A 17,376-nucleotide genomic window follows, 5' to 3' on the forward strand; every position below is an offset into this window, starting at 1 on the left:
AGTGCAATCCACCCTAAATTTATCGCACAACACGAGTCACGATGCTAGTCATGAATGCACCGCGAGTGTGTGGTAGCGGCTCGTAAGGTGACCGCTCTACGGAGCGAGGCGACAAAGAACCAAAGTACCCGCGTAAACCGGCAGGAATCTGCGCGACTGTGTGTGATGTGCTTGATACTGTCGCTCGGCACGCGCTGATTGATGGAAGCCCGCACATCGGCGTGCGATGCCTGTACAAAGGAAAGGCTTTCTCGTTGCGGACATACCGCTGACATCTCTTAGGGCACCGGAAGTTAGACGATGGAGCCGCGTATGCCCCTTTCACTTCAAAAGCTAGTTGAAACCGTCGCGCTAAAGCACAGAGAGGCAGCAGGGCGCCCCTCTGCGGATCTGCTACTATTTCGTGGACCGGCGAACGTGGCTATCATCTGAATTATATGCGACCTCACCCATTACTCGGTTATGTCAGATGAACTCGTCATCTCCTTCGCCGTCTAAGTCGGGGATCACCACACCGCCCGCGCCGCCCCCGAACTCCTCGCCTCCCTGCCCTTCTGGCGCCGCTCCGGCAGTCCAGGGTCTGAGGAAGAACGGCGCCGTCCCTGGTCCGGCCTCTTGATGGCGTTTCTGCTCTGCCACTGGCGCTTCATCGGCGCCACGTTCAGGTGGTTCTTGCCGATCGAACCCGGCAGCCTGTCGGTTCAAAGAGGACATTTTTCCCGCATTTCCAGGCGCTGCACTACCACTCACTCCCCCTCCAGTTCTCTGCGTCGTATCACCCTGACCAGCGCTTCCCTTCTTAAACTTCGCACCACCAAGTGAGCTGCCCGGCCCTTTTTTCTGGTCCCCGGCAGTGTCATCTTGCGGGCCTCCTGATTTGGCTCTCTCGTCTCGGCGATTGTTCGAAGCCATCACGAAGTCTTCGGGCCGCGCCCCACTTCCAAACAAATCCGCAAGAGAGTCAATACCTCCGGCTGTATCGACACCCGACGACTCTTGGTTTTGCTCGAGGCCACTTCGCGCCGTTCCCGCCTGCCCCACCTCCGAAATCGCGGCCCGCGGCGGCGCATGCGCACCGTCTTTCTGCTGTGCAATTACGCCTTTTTGCGAACCCGCCGAAGGAGTTCCCCCAGAGGTGCCGGCCTTCTTCCGCACGCGGACCCGCGCACACTTGCTCGCTCCTTTCTTGCCTCCAGCGGGCGGCCCTTCCAGCCCCGCCTGAGACTGTGGAGGCTGTGCCTTCACCCCCTGGTCCTGGTCGCTGTACCCTGCACCCGCCAAGCCTTTCGCTGACGGCAGCGCCATCTGTCCAGCTCGCACTTCCCCCAAGCCTGGTGCACCACCAGACACCCGGCTGGCACCACCTGGGACAGTGCCAGCGTTCGTGGCTGCGGGAAGCAAAGCTTGCCCCGCCCTCGTTCCGAGCGGCAGACCTCCTTGAGTATGCGACGGGGCCGAACTCGGTCCGCGAACGCCAGCGGCTGCCGCAACTCGCGCAGCAGTTGCCGCTGAGAACGAAGAGGGAGGAACTGAAGAGGCCGTGGAAGAGGACGCACCGCTTGGCGCCGCCGGATGCGAAGCAGGCGCACGCGGCACCGGATGCCCGATGAGAAGGTGTCGGGCCACTCGAACTGGCGGCGCCTGCAAATCGAAGTGGAGCAACTCAATCAGCTGCAACTGGCGCATCCTGCAGCGAGACGAACAGCGCAGACAAAAAAGGTACACTTTGGATGCATGCACAGAAGCACACTGGCGCCTGTGGTTCGACTAGCACAGCGCGGCTCGGCAAGACTGCGACGAAATTCGTTTATTTTCGAGGGAGTGGCAGCGGAAACCCCGACAGCTAAAGGGGGAATTGCGGCTACTGCGCAATGAGACTCCAAGAGATTTCACGCTGTCTCATCCGGCAGGTTCCTCAAAAGTGACACAGGCAATGCAGTCCGGGACGCTCAAGAAGCCTGCATGCGCAACCGGGTGAAGAGACAGTCTCGAAGTTCTTTCTGGCTGAATGTATTCAGAATTCATAGCTAAAACAAACCTTCTTCCTGGTTGTATGTGTGCTCGATTCATTTTCCTATCAGTGAAAAAGGCAAGTGCAGCAATGCTGCAGTTACCTGAACTGAGCGGGAAACAAGGAGGCTGCTGTCGTCGTGTGGAGGAAAGCTCGGAAGTCGAGGGCCGTGACTTTCAAGAGCAGACACCGCTGGGATTGTGCGACCTGCAAGAATGCGAAAAACAGCACACTTGGAAAGCGTGGCCCGTAGAGGCACGTCTCTAGACCCGTTGAATTGGATCTGGGTACCTCCGACAAAAACATTCCTATAAAAACATTCCTGCATTTTCGATGGTGCCAAAACGGGTTCTAAAATTTGTCAACCTCATCTTGACGTACCATTCTCGTCTTAGGAAATAAGCTCGACGATAGCCTCGTTGCTAAACTATTACACTCTCGCTTCAAGAGAAATACCCAATGTGAAACCCTTTCACCGGCATTCCCTTTGGGATATGTGCTCTCAGCACTTCCGTAGGACACAAATTTCAGCTCTCAGGTTCCGTCACCGGTCCTCCGACACTCTGAATCAGCACCGCATGGGTTACCCTCTCTGTAGTTCGCACTACCCTCCTTCGATGGCTTTGAAAAAACCAGCTCTTCATCTTGGCTTTGTCACCTTCCGTTGCTTCTGCCTTCGCATTCCCTGTTGTTCCGTCTCTGACGCCATCCCCCACCCCCCGCTGTCTCTCCCGACTTACTTTCGCAAATTCGATCGCTTTTGCCTCTGCTACGGCGACGTTATGTCGACGTTGAGCCGCAACTTGCTCCTGTTTTGCTTTCTGCGCTTTCCACTGCTGACTGCCCAGCGGCCCGGCTGAACGCAGCATCGACACCCACGCACTGGGATCCGGTGCCCCTTCGACGGCAGCTCCTGAAGCCGGTCCTCCTAGCAGTGCGGACAGAGTGTCGGTCTGCAAGGACGCAACAGAAAAGAAAACAAAACGACAAGAATAAGTGGCTTTTTGACAAAAAGATCTGGCCGACAGACTTAGCTCCCCCTCCCCCCCTCCGCGTGCAACGCTGGCGTCCGCGCAGGCGCAGTCGTGTCTGTATCGAAAAGTACCACGCATGTTGATGCGCGGCGACCCCACATAACGGATGCGGCAGCTCGCTCCGGTTCTCTTGCAGCTGAGGAAAAAAGAGTTAAGAGCCCGTTTTAGTACAAGCATAGAGCAAATACAGTAACAAGTTAGAAGACAGAACATAAGATGCGTGCTGCTTGTGAGATATCACTACCTCATCAGCAGGCAACAGGTTGCCTGACGCCTCACACGGACCGCAGAGAACACCGGCAGCAGCCACGGACTGACAAATTTACGCAAGAGAGGAAATGAAATTGCAGAGCGACACGTGGCTCCACCGATTCCCGAAGACCGCGGTTCTCGCGTGTCTTCAGCGCACTTCATTTGGGACGGTGGCACCTTCCTAGTCCATGCGCAATGTGAGCATGTTCTACGAGTCACGGAACATCAGTCTAGATCATGTGCGAAATAAGAAAGTTCTACACGTCAGAGGGGAAGTAACCAGCTGGTTTCCGAGGTCTTTCCTGAATACAGACATGAACAAGTCTTACCGGGTCGCCTACGACGTCTCTACTCAAATCATCGCCGACTGTGAGGCCTGTCCCGGCCCCTGCGTCACCTCCCGGCGCCGCTCGCTGTCTTGCCCGACTCGTTCGGTTTCTTCTCTGACTCTCTTGGAGCTTCCGCAGACGGTCCACCTGCAATCAAGGCAAGAGGCAGATGAACCGAAAGGCGCGTATACGGTTGGTTTCAAACTCGGTGAGTCAGTCTGTATGCTCTCTCGTTCTCTTTCTCTTCCTCGGAAGCTGTTTCGCCAGCACCATTGTGGTTTTTCGCCGCTTCCGAGTGGTAAGTGTAAATGGCGGGAGAGACCAGTACGGGAAGATGCGTAGGGGAAAACGGAAGCCCGCGCCATCCCGTTGCTCCAAGCCTGTGCTCCTTTTTTTGTCGGACTCCGTCGTTGAGCTGAATCGACTTAAATAGAATCCAGCAACCAAGCCTAAAGCCCTGTCTTCGGCTGGTTCGCATGAGTGTAAGAAGGGGTTGTTCTCTATCCGTTGTTCCTCGATCTGGGGTCAACGCAAAACCGATGGTCTTAGCCACCACGCAGGCAGTGCAAAAGACAAAGCACAGGAAAGTTTTTCGATATTCCGCGAACTGAGTTGTAATGCAAGCAACGCTGCTGTTATCAAAAGAAATCACTCGGCATGTGGAACCAACGAACACGTGCACCTGGTCGATCTTTCAGAAAGGAATCTTCCTCGGCGCTTCGCAAGCTCCGCTCGGGTGTAAAGACACGTGCTCTAACGGCCCCAGTTCCTTCTCAGTCTCTCACCAGTTGCCTGTCGCTCTCCTTCTGCATGAAGAAAGCCTGCAGTTCATCGATGTCTTGTTTGAGCGAAAAGTGCTGGAGCAATTCCCCAGCGCCGCCTGAGCCAGTAGCAGGCGCGCTGCCAGCTCCAGCGTCTGCGCCTTCCCAAGCGGACTGTCTGCCCCTGGTGCAGGACGGGAACGAGTCTTGCAACAGATCTGGAAAGGCACCGTCGCCCATCCCGTCGCCTTCGGGAAAGTCGAAATCAACGGCGTGGGCGCCTGACGAATCTGGGCGGACAGACAACCGCTGGAAAAGGCGGTCGACGCGGTACTCTGAAAGGGCACTGAGACTCGGTGCCATAGCCCTACACACAGGCAAGAAAAACGGAGACAGAAATAAGGAATTGAGAACCCTTTCTGATAGAAGGGTGAAGCTGCTGGAAAGACTAATTTTCCTAAAGGTTCCACAACAAAAAAGAGGTACCTCAAGGCCAGGATAACAGGGCAAGCCGTGTCGTTCACACCCATCTGGTGCTTGGCCTTCCCCATGTACACGGTGCGTGCCCACCATCAAGAAACACCCGTACGTCTGCATATCCGTCCCTTTCAACTTCGACGCGTCGGTGTCTACACCCTGAATCCTTAATTGACTTTCATACCAGCCCCTGAGTGTCTTCACCAAACAGTGATGTGACATATGTATGCGTGTAAGGACATGTATAAAGGAAACTGCTCCGTCTTTTCAGCCCTCGCCGAGGTTCGCCCAGAACCCCATGTTTGTCTTGGTCACGCCACTTCGCATAGCAGCCAGTTCGCTCCTGCAGTTCGATTTCGGTGCGCAGTCTCAATAGTCGCGCCAGATTCTCAAGAAACGGAACCTGTCAGCAACCAGGCCAGGCCACTCTCTCCCCCACAAGTCTTCCATCCAGCCCTCAAGTATACGCACAGCGCTGCAGCCCAGAACACTTGGAGGCGCAGTCTGGGAACTTCTAGACGCAAAGCAGAAGAGCACAGCCCGGAGCTTTCCTCTGCTCGCCATGTCTTTCTACAGTCTCACCGAATTCGGTCTTTTAAAGCCCGTTTAATCGTGTCTCGAATGGCATTCTCGTCGCGCAAGAGAAATCTCCGGCCGTACACGCCACTCAAGCGCCTCACAGCACTGTCAACCAGGCGCTGAATGTGAGAATCGAGTTTCCCCAGGCGCCGCCGCGGCGCGAAGCGGGTATCTTCAGCGCGACCAGCTCCGGCGACGTTTGCTGGACACGACCCTGCGAGAGCCACGCTTCGGCCACTGGCATCCAGAAAGTATCCCGGCATTCTGCCGCCCTCTCGCAGTGGCCGGTACCCCCCTGTCTGTGCAGGAAAACGAGTAGCGATCTGACCCACCAACGGCATCTGTGCCTGACGGAGATAGAAAGGTTGACCCCTCGGAGCAGCCAGACGCTCCTGCAGGCGGTGCAGCAGGTGCGCGCCAACTCCCGGTTCCACGCTCTCAGCACCTCTCGCGATGGTCTCATGGAATCGCGGATCGCCAGGATACTCAGCAAAAGCTGGCGGGCGCCTCGTCGCACAGCTGCGCAGCGCATCCGACAGAGACTGCGAGTTCGGCCCGATGTACAGACGGCGCGATCCCGCGCAGTCGGAGAAACCTGTCCCAGGCGCTTCAACCGCAACGGCCAAATGCGCTCCGTCCCACGTGTATGGTTCGACGTGCTTTGTGGCTGGGGGCCGAGACATTAGCGCCCGCATCATCCTCACAAAATTCATCCGGTTGTTTCCCACGAGTTGTCTCGTCGCGTCTACAGTAAAGAACCCGTTTCCCACCACACTTCCTCTGTTGTGCGCAGGCCCTTTCGAAGCGGCAAACCCACCGTCCCCCCCGGCGCTGTCCGCTGACGCGCGGCTTCTCGCTCCCTTGTTAACTCCACTCGCCGCTCCCTGGGTCCCAGAACCTGCGCTGGAGCTCTGCGGCCCCCGAAGCCCCACAGACGCAGTCCCGTTCCCCCCACTGGTGTCGCTGGGGTTCAGTGAAACAGCCGAATAACCGGACCCTTGCGTTCGCTGAACCGTGTCCCCCGGCACGTTCTGCACAGAACCCCCGCCACCCTCACAGCGCCGGCCAGCCTGTCCCCCCTGCTCACGGCTGTCAGACTCTCTGCCTTGTCTCTCGTTGTCGGGGCTGTCCGGCGTCGCCTCCGCGCGGCCTCTCCGAACTGCGCTTCCTCCAGCAGCGGAGTCTTGGGTGCCCTCTTCGAACGCGGAGTCGCCGTCAGAGACTCCTGGGGCAAGCTGCGCACCAGCTGCTCCTTCTCTACAGCCGGAATTTTCCGGGCGAGGCCCGCCCAGGAGGGGCTCCGCGTCCAGGCGAGCGCGTTTCGCTTGGTGCGTGTCGGCGTCCTGCGAATCTGACGATGCAGGCGCCGCCCGTCCATCGGAAAAATGTGGGTTTGGCAGTGCGGCGAGCGACGGATCGCCCCCACGGAGGCAGTCCACCCCTTCAGGGGACGCCTTGCTCGGCCTCGGAAACCGGTCGGTGCTGTCGCCGGCCTGGGACAGACCAGCCCCTGGGTTAGCGCCCGGCAAGCTGCCCTCTGCCTCTTGCTGTCTTCTGTATTTTTCCATCGCAGCTTGAAGGAGATCTTGCTTCACTCGCCCCGCGTCCACGAGCTGCTGGATCGCTAGCGACCCCCGAGGCGTCTTCAGCAATTTCAGGAGCAGTTCCATTTGCCTGTGAAGGACGCGATGAAGCCAGGCGAGCACCCAGAGACGGTACAATGTCAAAAAAATTCGACGGGCCGACCAGCAACATGACCAGTGAGAGAGTGGGAGACGAGGTGTCAACAGCCGTCGGAGCGGCCGTGAGAATAAGGCGGTATAGTGTAAGGATGCAAATAGCAAAGGCAAGAAGTGTCCTTCTCCAAATAGCATCAGGCAAGAAGGACCAATTATGTCCGCGTCTCCACATGTTTGCGGACTACACCCTCGAACAGATCTGGCACCGCTCGTCGTGTCAACCCACGGGTTGTTTGCTATGACAGTCTCAGCATCTTACGCAACACGGTTAGACACTGCAACTGCTAGAGTGCTCTTCACGCTTCACGTCCAGCACATACGAAGCAGTTGCTTGCTTCCCTCGTCTGTTATGAACCGTCTGCAGGCTGGAATCGACTATACACATGTGACTGGGTCCTTACTTTTCGTATGACGGATTGCCCGGTCCTCGAGGCTTCAAGCTGCCTGTCGTGTCGCTTGAAGGCGCAGGAAATCCAGCGGGATCTGCGGCGGGCGACTTGGTCACCGTCCCCACCACTCCCGGCATTCCCATCCCCCAGCTGCCTGCCCCAGGTTCGACGTCGACCCCCCGTGGCTGCTGAGTTCCGCGCGCTGTCTGTACACCGCCGTGAGTGAAGAAGCCAGCGGCCGAACCGGAGGTGCCTCCTCTATCGGCCAGGTCTGTTGCATTCGGAGACGAGACGAAGTGCGCAGGAGCCCGCGTCGCGGCCTTGTTTTCCGACGCAGCTCCCTCTTCTCCGTCCCCCGCTTGAACAGAATCAGTTGGCCACGATGTCGCGGGAACCGAAGAATCCACGCCCCCCATTGGCGCATCGCGACACCTTTGCTGATGGCTGAGGGGAAGGGCCACACCGGGGAGTCTCTGTGGATCTCCAGACACTCCGCCGGAGCGCACTGCCTTGCTAGCAGCCTGCGAGGGCGGGCCACTAGGGTTCAGTTTCTCCTCGGCCGCCGCTTGAGTTTGCTGTGCTGCGAGTGCATGCGCTCGGCGAAGGATTTCCTGCTGCTTGATAAGCTGATTCTTCTCCAACTCGTGAAGCAACTGGTGCAGAGCCTTCGCCGGCATGTCAGATTCGATTCGATACATCTACAAGCACAGATGCCATGACACACAAACAAAAGAATCAGGACAGAAGTGAAGGTCCCGGACATTGAGCCGGTCTTAAACACTATTCAAGCATGTGGGACACGCAGTCGGCCGCCGAACCGAAAATCACGCGATTTCTCGTCCTCCGTGTTAAGCTGCTGCATTTGAGTGTTAACAAAAGCTACCAGAGCACAGAGAAACACCGAGGAGTGGCTCTCTTAAAAAAAGCCTTTAACAGCCGCCTGCTGTTGTTCATCGCATCTTCAGTCCTATCCTCAGTGTGTTGTCTCACCTGAAATTTCTCGGGACTTTCTTCAGCCATTTGTCTGAGGAGTGCAATGACGTCTCGAGGCTCAACTTGGATCTGGCCACCATCTCCTGTGGCTCGGCCACTCGCTGAAGCGTCGCTGGTCGCTCTGCCGACCCCCGTCTGGGTCGTTTGCCGAACCAGCTGCTGATACACAGCCGGCTGCGTGGGATTCCCCCGCCGCGGAGCCTGCGAACGCCGTCGAGCTGCGTCCTCGTACATTTGCCCTTTGCCCACGTGAGTGTTGTTCGCTTGATGGTTGTCAGTGAGGTGGACCTGCTGTGAAGGCGCTCCAGTATTTTGAGGCAGGACAAGGCCGTGGAGGTGGTGGCCGCCTGAAGCTGAGATGGACCCACGCAGACCCGGAAATGCATGATGTAGCGCCACGGACTGCTGTTGACTGGCAAGCAGCCGCTGCTGCTCGTAGAAGTACTGCTGCTCCGGCGTCGGCTGGGCCTGGTCCCGACGGTAGGCACCCGTTGCAGGCCGTCTGTCGATTTCCCGCCCCGAGACCACCTCCTGGTGTCCAAGGAGCGTCCCCTGACACATCTGGAAAGCAGGGTCCGCACCGGGAGTCACGTGCTGCCTAGACTCTGGTTGCGCTCGGCCAGAAGCCGCCGTGGCCTCGTGCAGAGCCCCCCTAGCAAACAGATCAACAGGCCCATGGGGAAGGTAGTGGGGATTCTGCGGCAACAGATTCGGATTCTGCAGAGGCGCCTCTGGCTGCTGGCCGTGCGCCGCCTCGTCAGAGTGGAGTGAACGATAGGGACCTTGCTGCATCGGGACCATGTGGCCGGGGCCATCGGTACGATGCATAGCAGAAGCTGCCGGCTTTCATGTGCGGACCGCGCCGGCTCCTGAACTGAAGACTGCTGTTTGAATGTCGGGCTCTTTCGGACCACCGGCGGCGGAGTCGTGCTATGGATGCCCACTTGCAATGGGGGCGCACGCTGTACGAGGAGACGTGTAAATTGCTTTCAGTCACCACGCTAGAACGTAGCCAGAAAAGAGAAATGTTCAGGTGGCTGGCATCAGCCTCACATTACAGTCGGCGTCATGAAGAGGAAGCAGTGCCACAGCGGCGGTGTCGAACGCCGTAAGGCAGTTCTTGTTGCTGGACTCAGAGGCGAATGTAGTGAAGAGAAGGAGACACCGGCACTCTGTTGAAGTGCGATAAAAAATCAAGCACAGACAGGAAAAAGCTCCATGAGAACACAGGAAATTTGGTTAAGGTACTGTGGCCACACGACGTCCTAGCTCATACCGAAGCGTACGCCCTCCGTGGCACTTCATTTAGGGGGTTCCTTTGAAAGGCATGCACGAAAGAAGAAGCAGAGAAGCAGATAATTCAGAAACGTGAAACGGTGGCCGGAATTGCCGAGATCGCCTGTTACATGCGCACAAGCGCCTGAGGTGTCGCACTAGAACGGTCCATCGGACACAATCTAAAGCACAAAGACAGATTTTTGAAGCTTTACAACGTCAGGAAAACCAGTCAGGGACTAAATACACTTCTAACCCATTAACAAGAAATAGCCTTGTCGAGACTGTGGTTCGAGATTCCCGCCACTACTGCACGCGTTTGCAACAGGCACACCAAAACTGAATTTCTCGCTACCGCAGACAATCACGGATAGGCATGCAAGGTAGAACACGACCACGCAACCACTTTGAATGACTGATTAGCCCGCGCACTGTGCGGCATTCGAAAAGAACAATATTCTATGATGGGTATTCTCATTCCATGAAAAAGCGAAATTGACGGGCCGTTCCGGCACGCTGGTGTAAGCTGACGGGGAAGGTCGCATGCGCGGAGCCACTTCATGTCATCCAACGATGTGGCCAGGCAAGCAGCGTAGCCATTAGGTAAAAGGATAAGCTGAATGAAATCAGTGCGTAGTGCGTCTCTTCGGAAATATCCAATATCATTTTCCTGTGTATCGGCCGCGTGACAATCAGTCTTGCAACTGCGCGTGTTCGCAATTCTGTGCGCACTGCTCTTCTGCTTTTGGTATGAGCTGCTCCAGGCCTTCCTTTGTGCCGAGCCAGCGAACTGCAAAGCTGGACGTCGACATCGGCTCTCTGTCTTACTACAGATACAACCGTGTTTTGTACAGTTCCAATTACATGAGGTTTTTCGTGTTCGCTGCTTTCATCTTCAAGCGCTATTACGCTTTCGGATTCGACGAGTGACCCTGCGATAGGTCGACGCGTTTGCTACGGCCGGCTCCCTGTCTAGGCTGGGAATGAAAAAGGCTGTAGCATATTCGCCCGTGTATGTTGCGGCCTGCCGGATCCGGATGGAGAAATGGCAGGCCAAACGCATAGTTTCCTCTCTACGCGGAAACCTGAGCCTGACACGTTTTGCCCGTTAGGGGGAAGCGCAGTTCTCAGGTCCGCAAGATCATACTCTTTTTACAGTTAGGATCGGACTTTCAGCATGACATGTGATCGTGTAAACTCAGGAGAAACGTTGGTAGACAGTCCTGTCTGGCAAAATGGGACTCCTTAAAGGCTCTCGAGGTCACCGAACCTTCCTCCCGCTATCGGCCGCCCGAATTGCTCATCGACTGCCTGTCCTTGAATTGAGCGGAGTGGAAGATAGCCGAGGGCGAGCCACGGCACGAAATGTTACCAAAACGGGGGGAAGTCGTGCCATAGACAGAGTATCTTGCATGCATATGGTATGCATCAGTTTTACCGTTTGCGTGTGGTATACTTCCAGCCTGATCCTCACGGCGGCAAATAAATTCATGTTCGATACTCTGCAGATGCCGCTTCCTTTATCCGTCACCTTCCTTCACTTCTCGTTCACCTCGCTCATTCTGCGCCTCTGCTTTTGCGCCTTTCCTAGTCTTCTTCCACCCATGCCTTCTTTACCTCTGTCGGCGCTCCTTTCTGTGGTCGCACCGATGGCCATTCTAGCGGCAGCCGACGTTGCGCTAACTAACTTCTCGTATCATTTGATTCCCATCAGCACGCTTACTCTCATCAAGTCCTCTCTTGTCTTTTTCACCTACCTTCTGTCAATCGCATATGGTAAGTTGAAGGCACAGTGGCGCCTCCGGTGGCAGCGTAGGTCTTGTTTACCGTCGCGCCATAGGAAAACGAAGCGTTAAAGTTGGAACCCAGCTTCTGCTGACAAACTCTAAACATGTGGACCGGTTCTTTCCTTCTCTCAGGCTTGGAACGGTTCAGCTTGAACACATTTGCGACCATGGTAAGAAGCAAGGTTTGCGATTGCGGCGTGCCGATGTGTAAACCGGTGTTTCGAGGACAAATTTGTTGCAGTTCATATCTATCGGGGAATTGCGTGTTTGTTTCAACTCAGGTGGTCATAATGGGGAGCATCTGTATTACGGTCCCCAAGATGGAAGTGAAGAAATATTTCGGGTAAGAAAATGGTGGACGCCGCTTGTACGATTGCCAACATGCGAAGGCTGCCATACCATTTTGCAGCACTTGGCATCTCTTAAGCTTATGTAGTCTGGTTTGCGGCCGAGCACCCCGCATGCTGATGTACTCAGGGTTGCTGTAGCCTTCGGAGCCGTCATCGTTGGTGCCCTGAGATGGGTACTGGTACATCGGGCCTTCAAGCGCTACCCGAGTCTCTCAATCATACAGCTTTTACTTCTCATGCAGCCCTTGGCAAGCATCGCTCTTTCTCCTTTAGTCGTCTTCTATGAAGTTCCTGCATTCCTAGGTAAGCGCGCTTTCCAAAATTGCCACGCCATGAGATTCCAGCCTTGCCGGCGCTACTGGCATTTTCCCTCGGTCTTACGGAGGATGAGAAACTGAAACGAGTGAGTCATCTTACTTTGACTGCGTTAGCGGTGTTTGATGCCTTTGCTGTGAATTAGGTTCTCTAGCAGATGATTTTGACCCTTCAAAACTGTTCGCAGCCGCTGTCGTGACGGCGTCAGGCGTCGTGGTTGCGGTTGCAGTTGTTTTTTCTGAGTTTCGGCTTGTGGGTAAGTACTTGTACAAGCAGTTACCATCTCGATCAAAAGCATATGTAACAGTGTATCACATAGAAGTCTCTCGTGTAACTGGATGCCTGCTTCAGGTCTAACGTCGTCGGTATCGCTCTGCGTGGCAGGTGTGGGGAAAGAGGTGTTGACGATCCTGATGTCAGTGGTAAGTTTCATTCAGACTTTGTAGACGGCTACCTCCTCCGAGCTGCAGTTGGCGAAAAAAGTTAGTCACCCTTGATGGTTCTGGTGATGCTGTCAGTCGTTCTCGATGGAGCTGACCCTGCAATTTCGGAGATGCCTGCATAACCTGCACAGGTGATTTTCGGCGAAGTCTTGTCACCGATGGTCCTTCTCGGAACACGTAAGTCGATTCTATTAGTTCTCTCAACAGCGACGGAGTAGGAGCATACAATCCGAAGGTGTGATCACTTGCGTTCACGAGTGTCTATCCTCGCACGAATAGTCACTGGATGGGAACTCCACCCCCACAATGATACTGAGTATCAGTGGTGTCCATCCTACTGTGTACTGTGTTCCCCTTCAGTGTCGTCGATAGCGGGAATACTTTTCTATTGTTGGCTGAGGTACAAAGAATCCTCTTCAGGAGCTCGACGGACTCGCGAGACAAGACAGTGTGCTGTAAAAGAGGTTGAAGAAACTCAACAGATAATGGAGAATCAATAATACAAGCGACTTGCTAGTGTGCAGAGGCTTGCAGACACGATGATCCTGTGGCTGCTTGACTAGGTAACCACCACTCTCCGCGGTCAAGGGGCTTACGCAGCTACAACTGTATTGGGAGTTTCGAGGGGTTCTGCATTTGTCGATTATTTCGCAAGTCTGCGTCGTTGTTCTGTTGGCGAGCAGATGGGCACAGCAAATTTGTTTTTTCACTTGTATGTTATTGTTTGGGTCTATTCAACTGGTAGGCTTTGCGGCTTGACAAGAGGGTTTTCGGTAAGGCTCTCTATTTGGATGCGTTTCCTGCACCGCGTTCTATGGGCTCCGCCCTCACATCCCATATACTATAACAACATGTTGTCGTTCGATCAGTAAGGCTTCACAGCCAGTGCGATTTACCTTGAAGTCTTCCCGGGGCACCAGTTCGTCGAAATCTCCGACAGGGCAACTGGGAACGCCACATGCTGTATAGCACACTTCTCCAGATCTCATCTGCAAGCGCGACAGTCTAGCGCTACGGCGCAGGTGACCATTTCAGTTCTTGCTTACGCTCGCTGCACCATTCTCAGTGCATTCAGGGTTTGTAGTTTTTGACAAGCTACACAGGAATCTCCGTTCGCTCAGGGCACACCCTAATTAATGAAGGGAGCGTCTATCTGAAAATTAGTAAGGGCACCCGTTTTTTGTCGTACTTTCGTAACCAGGGGATGCCGCCTTGAATGGCATCGAAGGAACACTCAAAAGGTACTGCCATGCTGCAAACCAATTAGTCTCATGTCACTGCCACACTAATTTGCTCGATGCCCTCCTACTTTCAGCCTGGCCATTACAAGTTGCTTTAGATGGTGTTTCCGAGCACGAAGACCAGCACACTGTGGCAGCGGTCGCAGACTCGGGCTGTTTGGAAATCGAAACTGTACCAGTGGTGCTGCACTGTTTGCAATCGTGCTTCCTACTTACGATGTGTTCGCTGCATAAAGGTATGGAATGTCCAGTCACGCCACCTGTATCTATGCTGAAACCGTTAGAGGTAAAAATCAGCGCAAGTGACCCTTATAGACGACCAACCTTAGCATCCGTTGAAATTGAAAGCGAAATCCAACGACAGTGTGCATTAGAGCACAGCAGCACCACATAAAAAGCCAGCGATGGCCCTCCATTCTGCCGATCAGCGGATATCTTAGCCAAAAGTGCAAATCTTTCGTGACGCTAGGGGCGCGGTACAGCTGGGCCGACACTGTACATACAGTACACCGTTATACAGGAAGCAACTCTATTTGGATTGGCAACGCCTTTTAAGAAAGCGCAGGCGATGCTAACGGTGGTGCGTGGCAAATCGCCACAATGCAAACAGTTCATGCTGTGATAGAACGTGCCTCTTCGGTGCTGGGTGCTCCACCGCCCCTGTAGAGACTTGTACCTAGTGCACAAGAAACGCCGCCACAGTCCTGTAGTCGTCTGAGGGTCAATGAAATAACAATGTAAATTCACATGGTCGCACAGATATGACTCCCGCCTACCGTGAGACAGAGTAATTGATGCTTGAACTAGCAGCTTTAGAGGGAACCAGACCCCGCGAAAAAAAAAAACGGGCCGCCGGTAATCATCCTGACGCCTTTAACAGTTCAACTGTCCTCTTCCACTTACGCTCCTTCAACGATATAAACATGATCTCACCAAACACAAAAGTCCTGCTGTCTCCCTTCGGGATGCATACGCATGTTCTTGTCCATCCGTTTTCCCACCAGGATCCAGCGCAGGTGGACTCCAAAACAACGCCTCTAACAACCAGTAGTACCGTAGATTACGCCCCCCCCCCCCTTGTCGTAGTATCGATGACCGTGCCAGATGTTCGCAATGGACGTTCTTCCAGTTTAGCGGGCGCATTCATTTTTCATACGAATTGCACCAGCTACAACGGCATCGTTTCTCTGCAGCTGCTGCGGCTGCATGTGAGACGCGGTTCTCGTCACCACGCGACGAGTCCTTGGCCCGCTGTGCGATGCAAAGCGCAACAGTCTCTACGTACGCCGGAAGTCAACAGTTGCAATTTTACGCATGCGCATGCACCTACGGTCCGAGATGGCGCCGTAGGCCCCACATGCCGCATGCTGCCTCCAACACGTCGGTTGGTTTCGGCGTACCCGCACCCCACCGCACGTGTCCTTTTCCCTACTTGCAACTTCGACCCTCTTGTTCGCGCTGGCGCCGAATTATTCCTTTCGTCTTTCCAAGCAAGTGTGGCTCGTGCAGAGAGCACACTGTTTTCCGTTTTCCATCGTTGCCTGAAGTGCTCCTCTACCACAGACAGGAAAAATGGCGATCGGAAAGAATAAGCGGATGAGCAAGGGAAAGAAGGGGGGCAAGAAGAAGATTGGTGATCCCTTCCTGAAGAAGGAGTGGTATGACCTGAAAGCCCCCACTCTTTTCAACGTCCGAAACTTTGGAAAGACCCTCGTCACAAAATCGCAGGGGACTAGTAAGCGCGCTTGCGTCGAATCTGCGGGGAAATCAGAAGCCAGCGGCCCCCGTGTGTAGTCCAGACGTCGTTCTGTTTTGCTGGGGAAGTCCATCAAGAAACGGCAGTGTATTGAGTCTTGCATCGCTTTCGCTTCCTGCTGTATGGGTTTTTTTGAGTTGGCTGAGGATACTCGTTGGTGCAGAGTTGGTTGTGATGGTTTTCGCGGCTGTGGGCGTCACTTTCAAATGCATGCTCACGCTCGTGCCGGAGGACGACCGGTAGACTGCCGCTTTCTTGTAACATACACTGGTGAATCTGTGTCTCATTACTTTCTGTTATCAGAGTTGGCCGTTGATGGTCTTCGCGGACGTGTTTACGAGGTGAATTTGGCCGATCTGAACAACGATGAAGATCAAGGTTTCAGAAAGATCAAGCTCTGCTGCGAAGACATTCAGGGCAGAAACTGCTTGACTGACTTCCACGGAATGGACATGACTCGTGACAAGATCTGCTCCTTGGTCCGCAAGTGCCACTCCCTGATTGAGGCATTCGTTGACGTGACGACTTTGGACGGCTACACTTTGAGAATGTTCTGCATTGCCTTCACCAAGAGGAGGTGCGTGCTAAAAAATAGGTGGCTTTACACCTCTGTGTTTTGCCTACATCTCCCCCCCCAATCTTCGAGATTTTCTTCAGATGTTATTACGGAGAGCAACTTTTACTTGTCTGGTTTTTATATGTATTCATGTACAGACCCGAGCAGGTGAAGAGCACTTGCTACGCCCAGACGTCCCAAATCCGTGCGATCCGCAAGAAGATGATGACTATCATGTCTGCGGAGGCGTCCAAGTGCCAGCTGCGTGATCTCGTCAAGAAGTTCATTCCTGAGTCCATTGGAAAGGATATCGAGAATGCGTGCAAGGGCATTTTCCCCCTTCAGAACGTGTTCATTCGCAAGGTCAAAATGCTGAAGAAGCCGAAGTTTGACCGTAAGTCATTTTCGCACATGCTTCTTCGGTATGTTGATTCTTGCGCTGCAAAATATGGTTTCTCTTCCAAGCAGGTGGGGCTGTAGAGCTGGAGAAAGTGTTTTGTGCGTTCATTCTCACTTTCTGTTTGTGTTGAATCTGTGTTCAGTTACCAAGCTCATGGAGCTCCACGGTGAGGCTGAAGACGTTGGCAGGAAGGTTCAGGCAGAGTCCGGTGAAGCCCAGAATACTTTGACGGCAGAGACCAAGGCTTGAACTCCTGTTCCATGGTGAACAGTTTGTTCGACCAACGGCCATGTTACTGTTTTGTGGTTCTCACAAGAGGGACGCGAGTGCATGCTAATGAGTGCCGTACAGTCCGCTTGTGGAGGCGTGCCAAACCTAGTTCATGAGAGTACTTCTATTTCTCTACTTTAAATCTTCCCTGCAACAGTAGCCACTGCACAAAACAGTGGCTGTGTCCCTGCTAGGCTGTGTGGAGACCGGAGACATCACAGCCCTCCTGCGCACGAAAATAACCCTGCCATCGGTTACTTTCATGGATTAACAGGAGTGTGGCAGTGCCCAATTAAGTGTGGTGCCCATTTTGCACTTGTAATTAACATCCGGATAAAAGGCAACTTTAAGGGTTGTATTTGTACGTGCAGGGTCGCTAAAAAAAATTAAATATGAGGTTATGTAGACCTGTTGTTATA

General features: G+C 54.3%; 4 protein-coding genes across 4 annotated transcripts; 2 read left to right on the top strand and 2 right to left on the bottom strand.

Moving 5' to 3' along the window:
• Positions 1–465: 465 nt before the first annotated feature.
• TGME49_232680 (hypothetical protein) lies at positions 466–9,392 on the bottom strand (the record flags this gene model as incomplete). Its single annotated transcript, XM_002368096.1, has 8 exons — positions 466–1,687; positions 2,115–2,218; positions 2,752–2,964; positions 3,627–3,773; positions 4,412–4,754; positions 5,447–7,117; positions 7,584–8,269; positions 8,562–9,392. 8 exons carry the CDS (start codon positions 9,390–9,392, stop codon positions 466–468), a joined length of 5,217 nt encoding a protein of 1,738 aa, XP_002368137.1.
• Positions 9,393–10,440: 1,048 nt separating this feature from the next.
• On the top strand, positions 10,441–13,234 carry TGME49_232690 (DP-fucose transporter, putative; the record flags this gene model as incomplete). Its single annotated transcript, XM_018780335.1, has 8 exons — positions 10,441–11,615; positions 11,759–11,796; positions 11,908–11,969; positions 12,104–12,279; positions 12,437–12,547; positions 12,643–12,713; positions 12,866–12,911; positions 13,095–13,234. The coding sequence occupies exons 1-8, from the start codon at positions 11,075–11,077 to the stop codon at positions 13,232–13,234; spliced, it is 1,185 nt and encodes a 394-aa protein (XP_018636807.1). The 5' UTR covers positions 10,441–11,074.
• Positions 13,235–13,265: 31 nt separating this feature from the next.
• Positions 13,266–14,425, bottom strand: TGME49_232700 (hypothetical protein). The gene is made up of 7 exons (XM_018780336.1): positions 14,300–14,425; positions 14,192–14,246; positions 14,044–14,128; positions 13,924–13,986; positions 13,781–13,863; positions 13,631–13,723; positions 13,266–13,575 (listed from the first exon to the last, which is right to left on the bottom strand). The coding sequence occupies exons 1-7, from the start codon at positions 14,389–14,391 to the stop codon at positions 13,465–13,467; spliced, it is 582 nt and encodes a 193-aa protein (XP_018636806.1). The 5' UTR covers positions 14,392–14,425; the 3' UTR covers positions 13,266–13,464.
• Positions 14,426–15,384: 959 nt separating this feature from the next.
• On the top strand, positions 15,385–17,165 carry RPS3A (ribosomal protein RPS3A). The gene is made up of 4 exons (XM_002368099.2): positions 15,385–15,710; positions 16,035–16,308; positions 16,446–16,681; positions 16,830–17,165. The coding sequence occupies exons 1-4, from the start codon at positions 15,548–15,550 to the stop codon at positions 16,934–16,936; spliced, it is 780 nt and encodes a 259-aa protein (XP_002368140.1). The 5' UTR covers positions 15,385–15,547; the 3' UTR covers positions 16,937–17,165.
• The last annotated feature ends 211 nt before the right edge of the window (positions 17,166–17,376 follow it).

The sequence above is a fragment of the Toxoplasma gondii genome, chromosome VIII, assembly GCF_000006565.2.
Source record: "Toxoplasma gondii ME49 chromosome VIII, whole genome shotgun sequence".
In the NCBI taxonomy this organism is placed as follows: Eukaryota; Apicomplexa; class Conoidasida; order Eucoccidiorida; family Sarcocystidae; genus Toxoplasma; species Toxoplasma gondii.

Excerpts from the sequence above, each read along its gene's own strand:
- TGME49_232700 (XM_018780336.1), bottom strand. The coding sequence starts at position 14,391 with ATGGAGGGCCATCGCTGGCTTTTTATGTGGTGCTGCTGTGCTCTAATG. Across the intron at positions 13,864-13,923 it reads GGCATCCCCTGGTTACGAAA|GGTGTGCCCTGAGCGAACGG; the intron begins GTACGACAAAAA and ends TTCATTAATTAG. Across the intron at positions 13,724-13,780 it reads CTGAGAATGGTGCAGCGAGC|ATGAGATCTGGAGAAGTGTG; the intron begins GTAAGCAAGAAC and ends TCGCGCTTGCAG.
- RPS3A (XM_002368099.2), top strand. The coding sequence starts at position 15,548 with ATGGCGATCGGAAAGAATAAGCGGATGAGCAAGGGAAAGAAGGGGGGC. Across the intron at positions 15,711-16,034 it reads CACAAAATCGCAGGGGACTA|AGTTGGCCGTTGATGGTCTT; the intron begins GTAAGCGCGCTT and ends TTCTGTTATCAG. Across the intron at positions 16,682-16,829 it reads GAAGAAGCCGAAGTTTGACC|TTACCAAGCTCATGGAGCTC; the intron begins GTAAGTCATTTT and ends ATCTGTGTTCAG.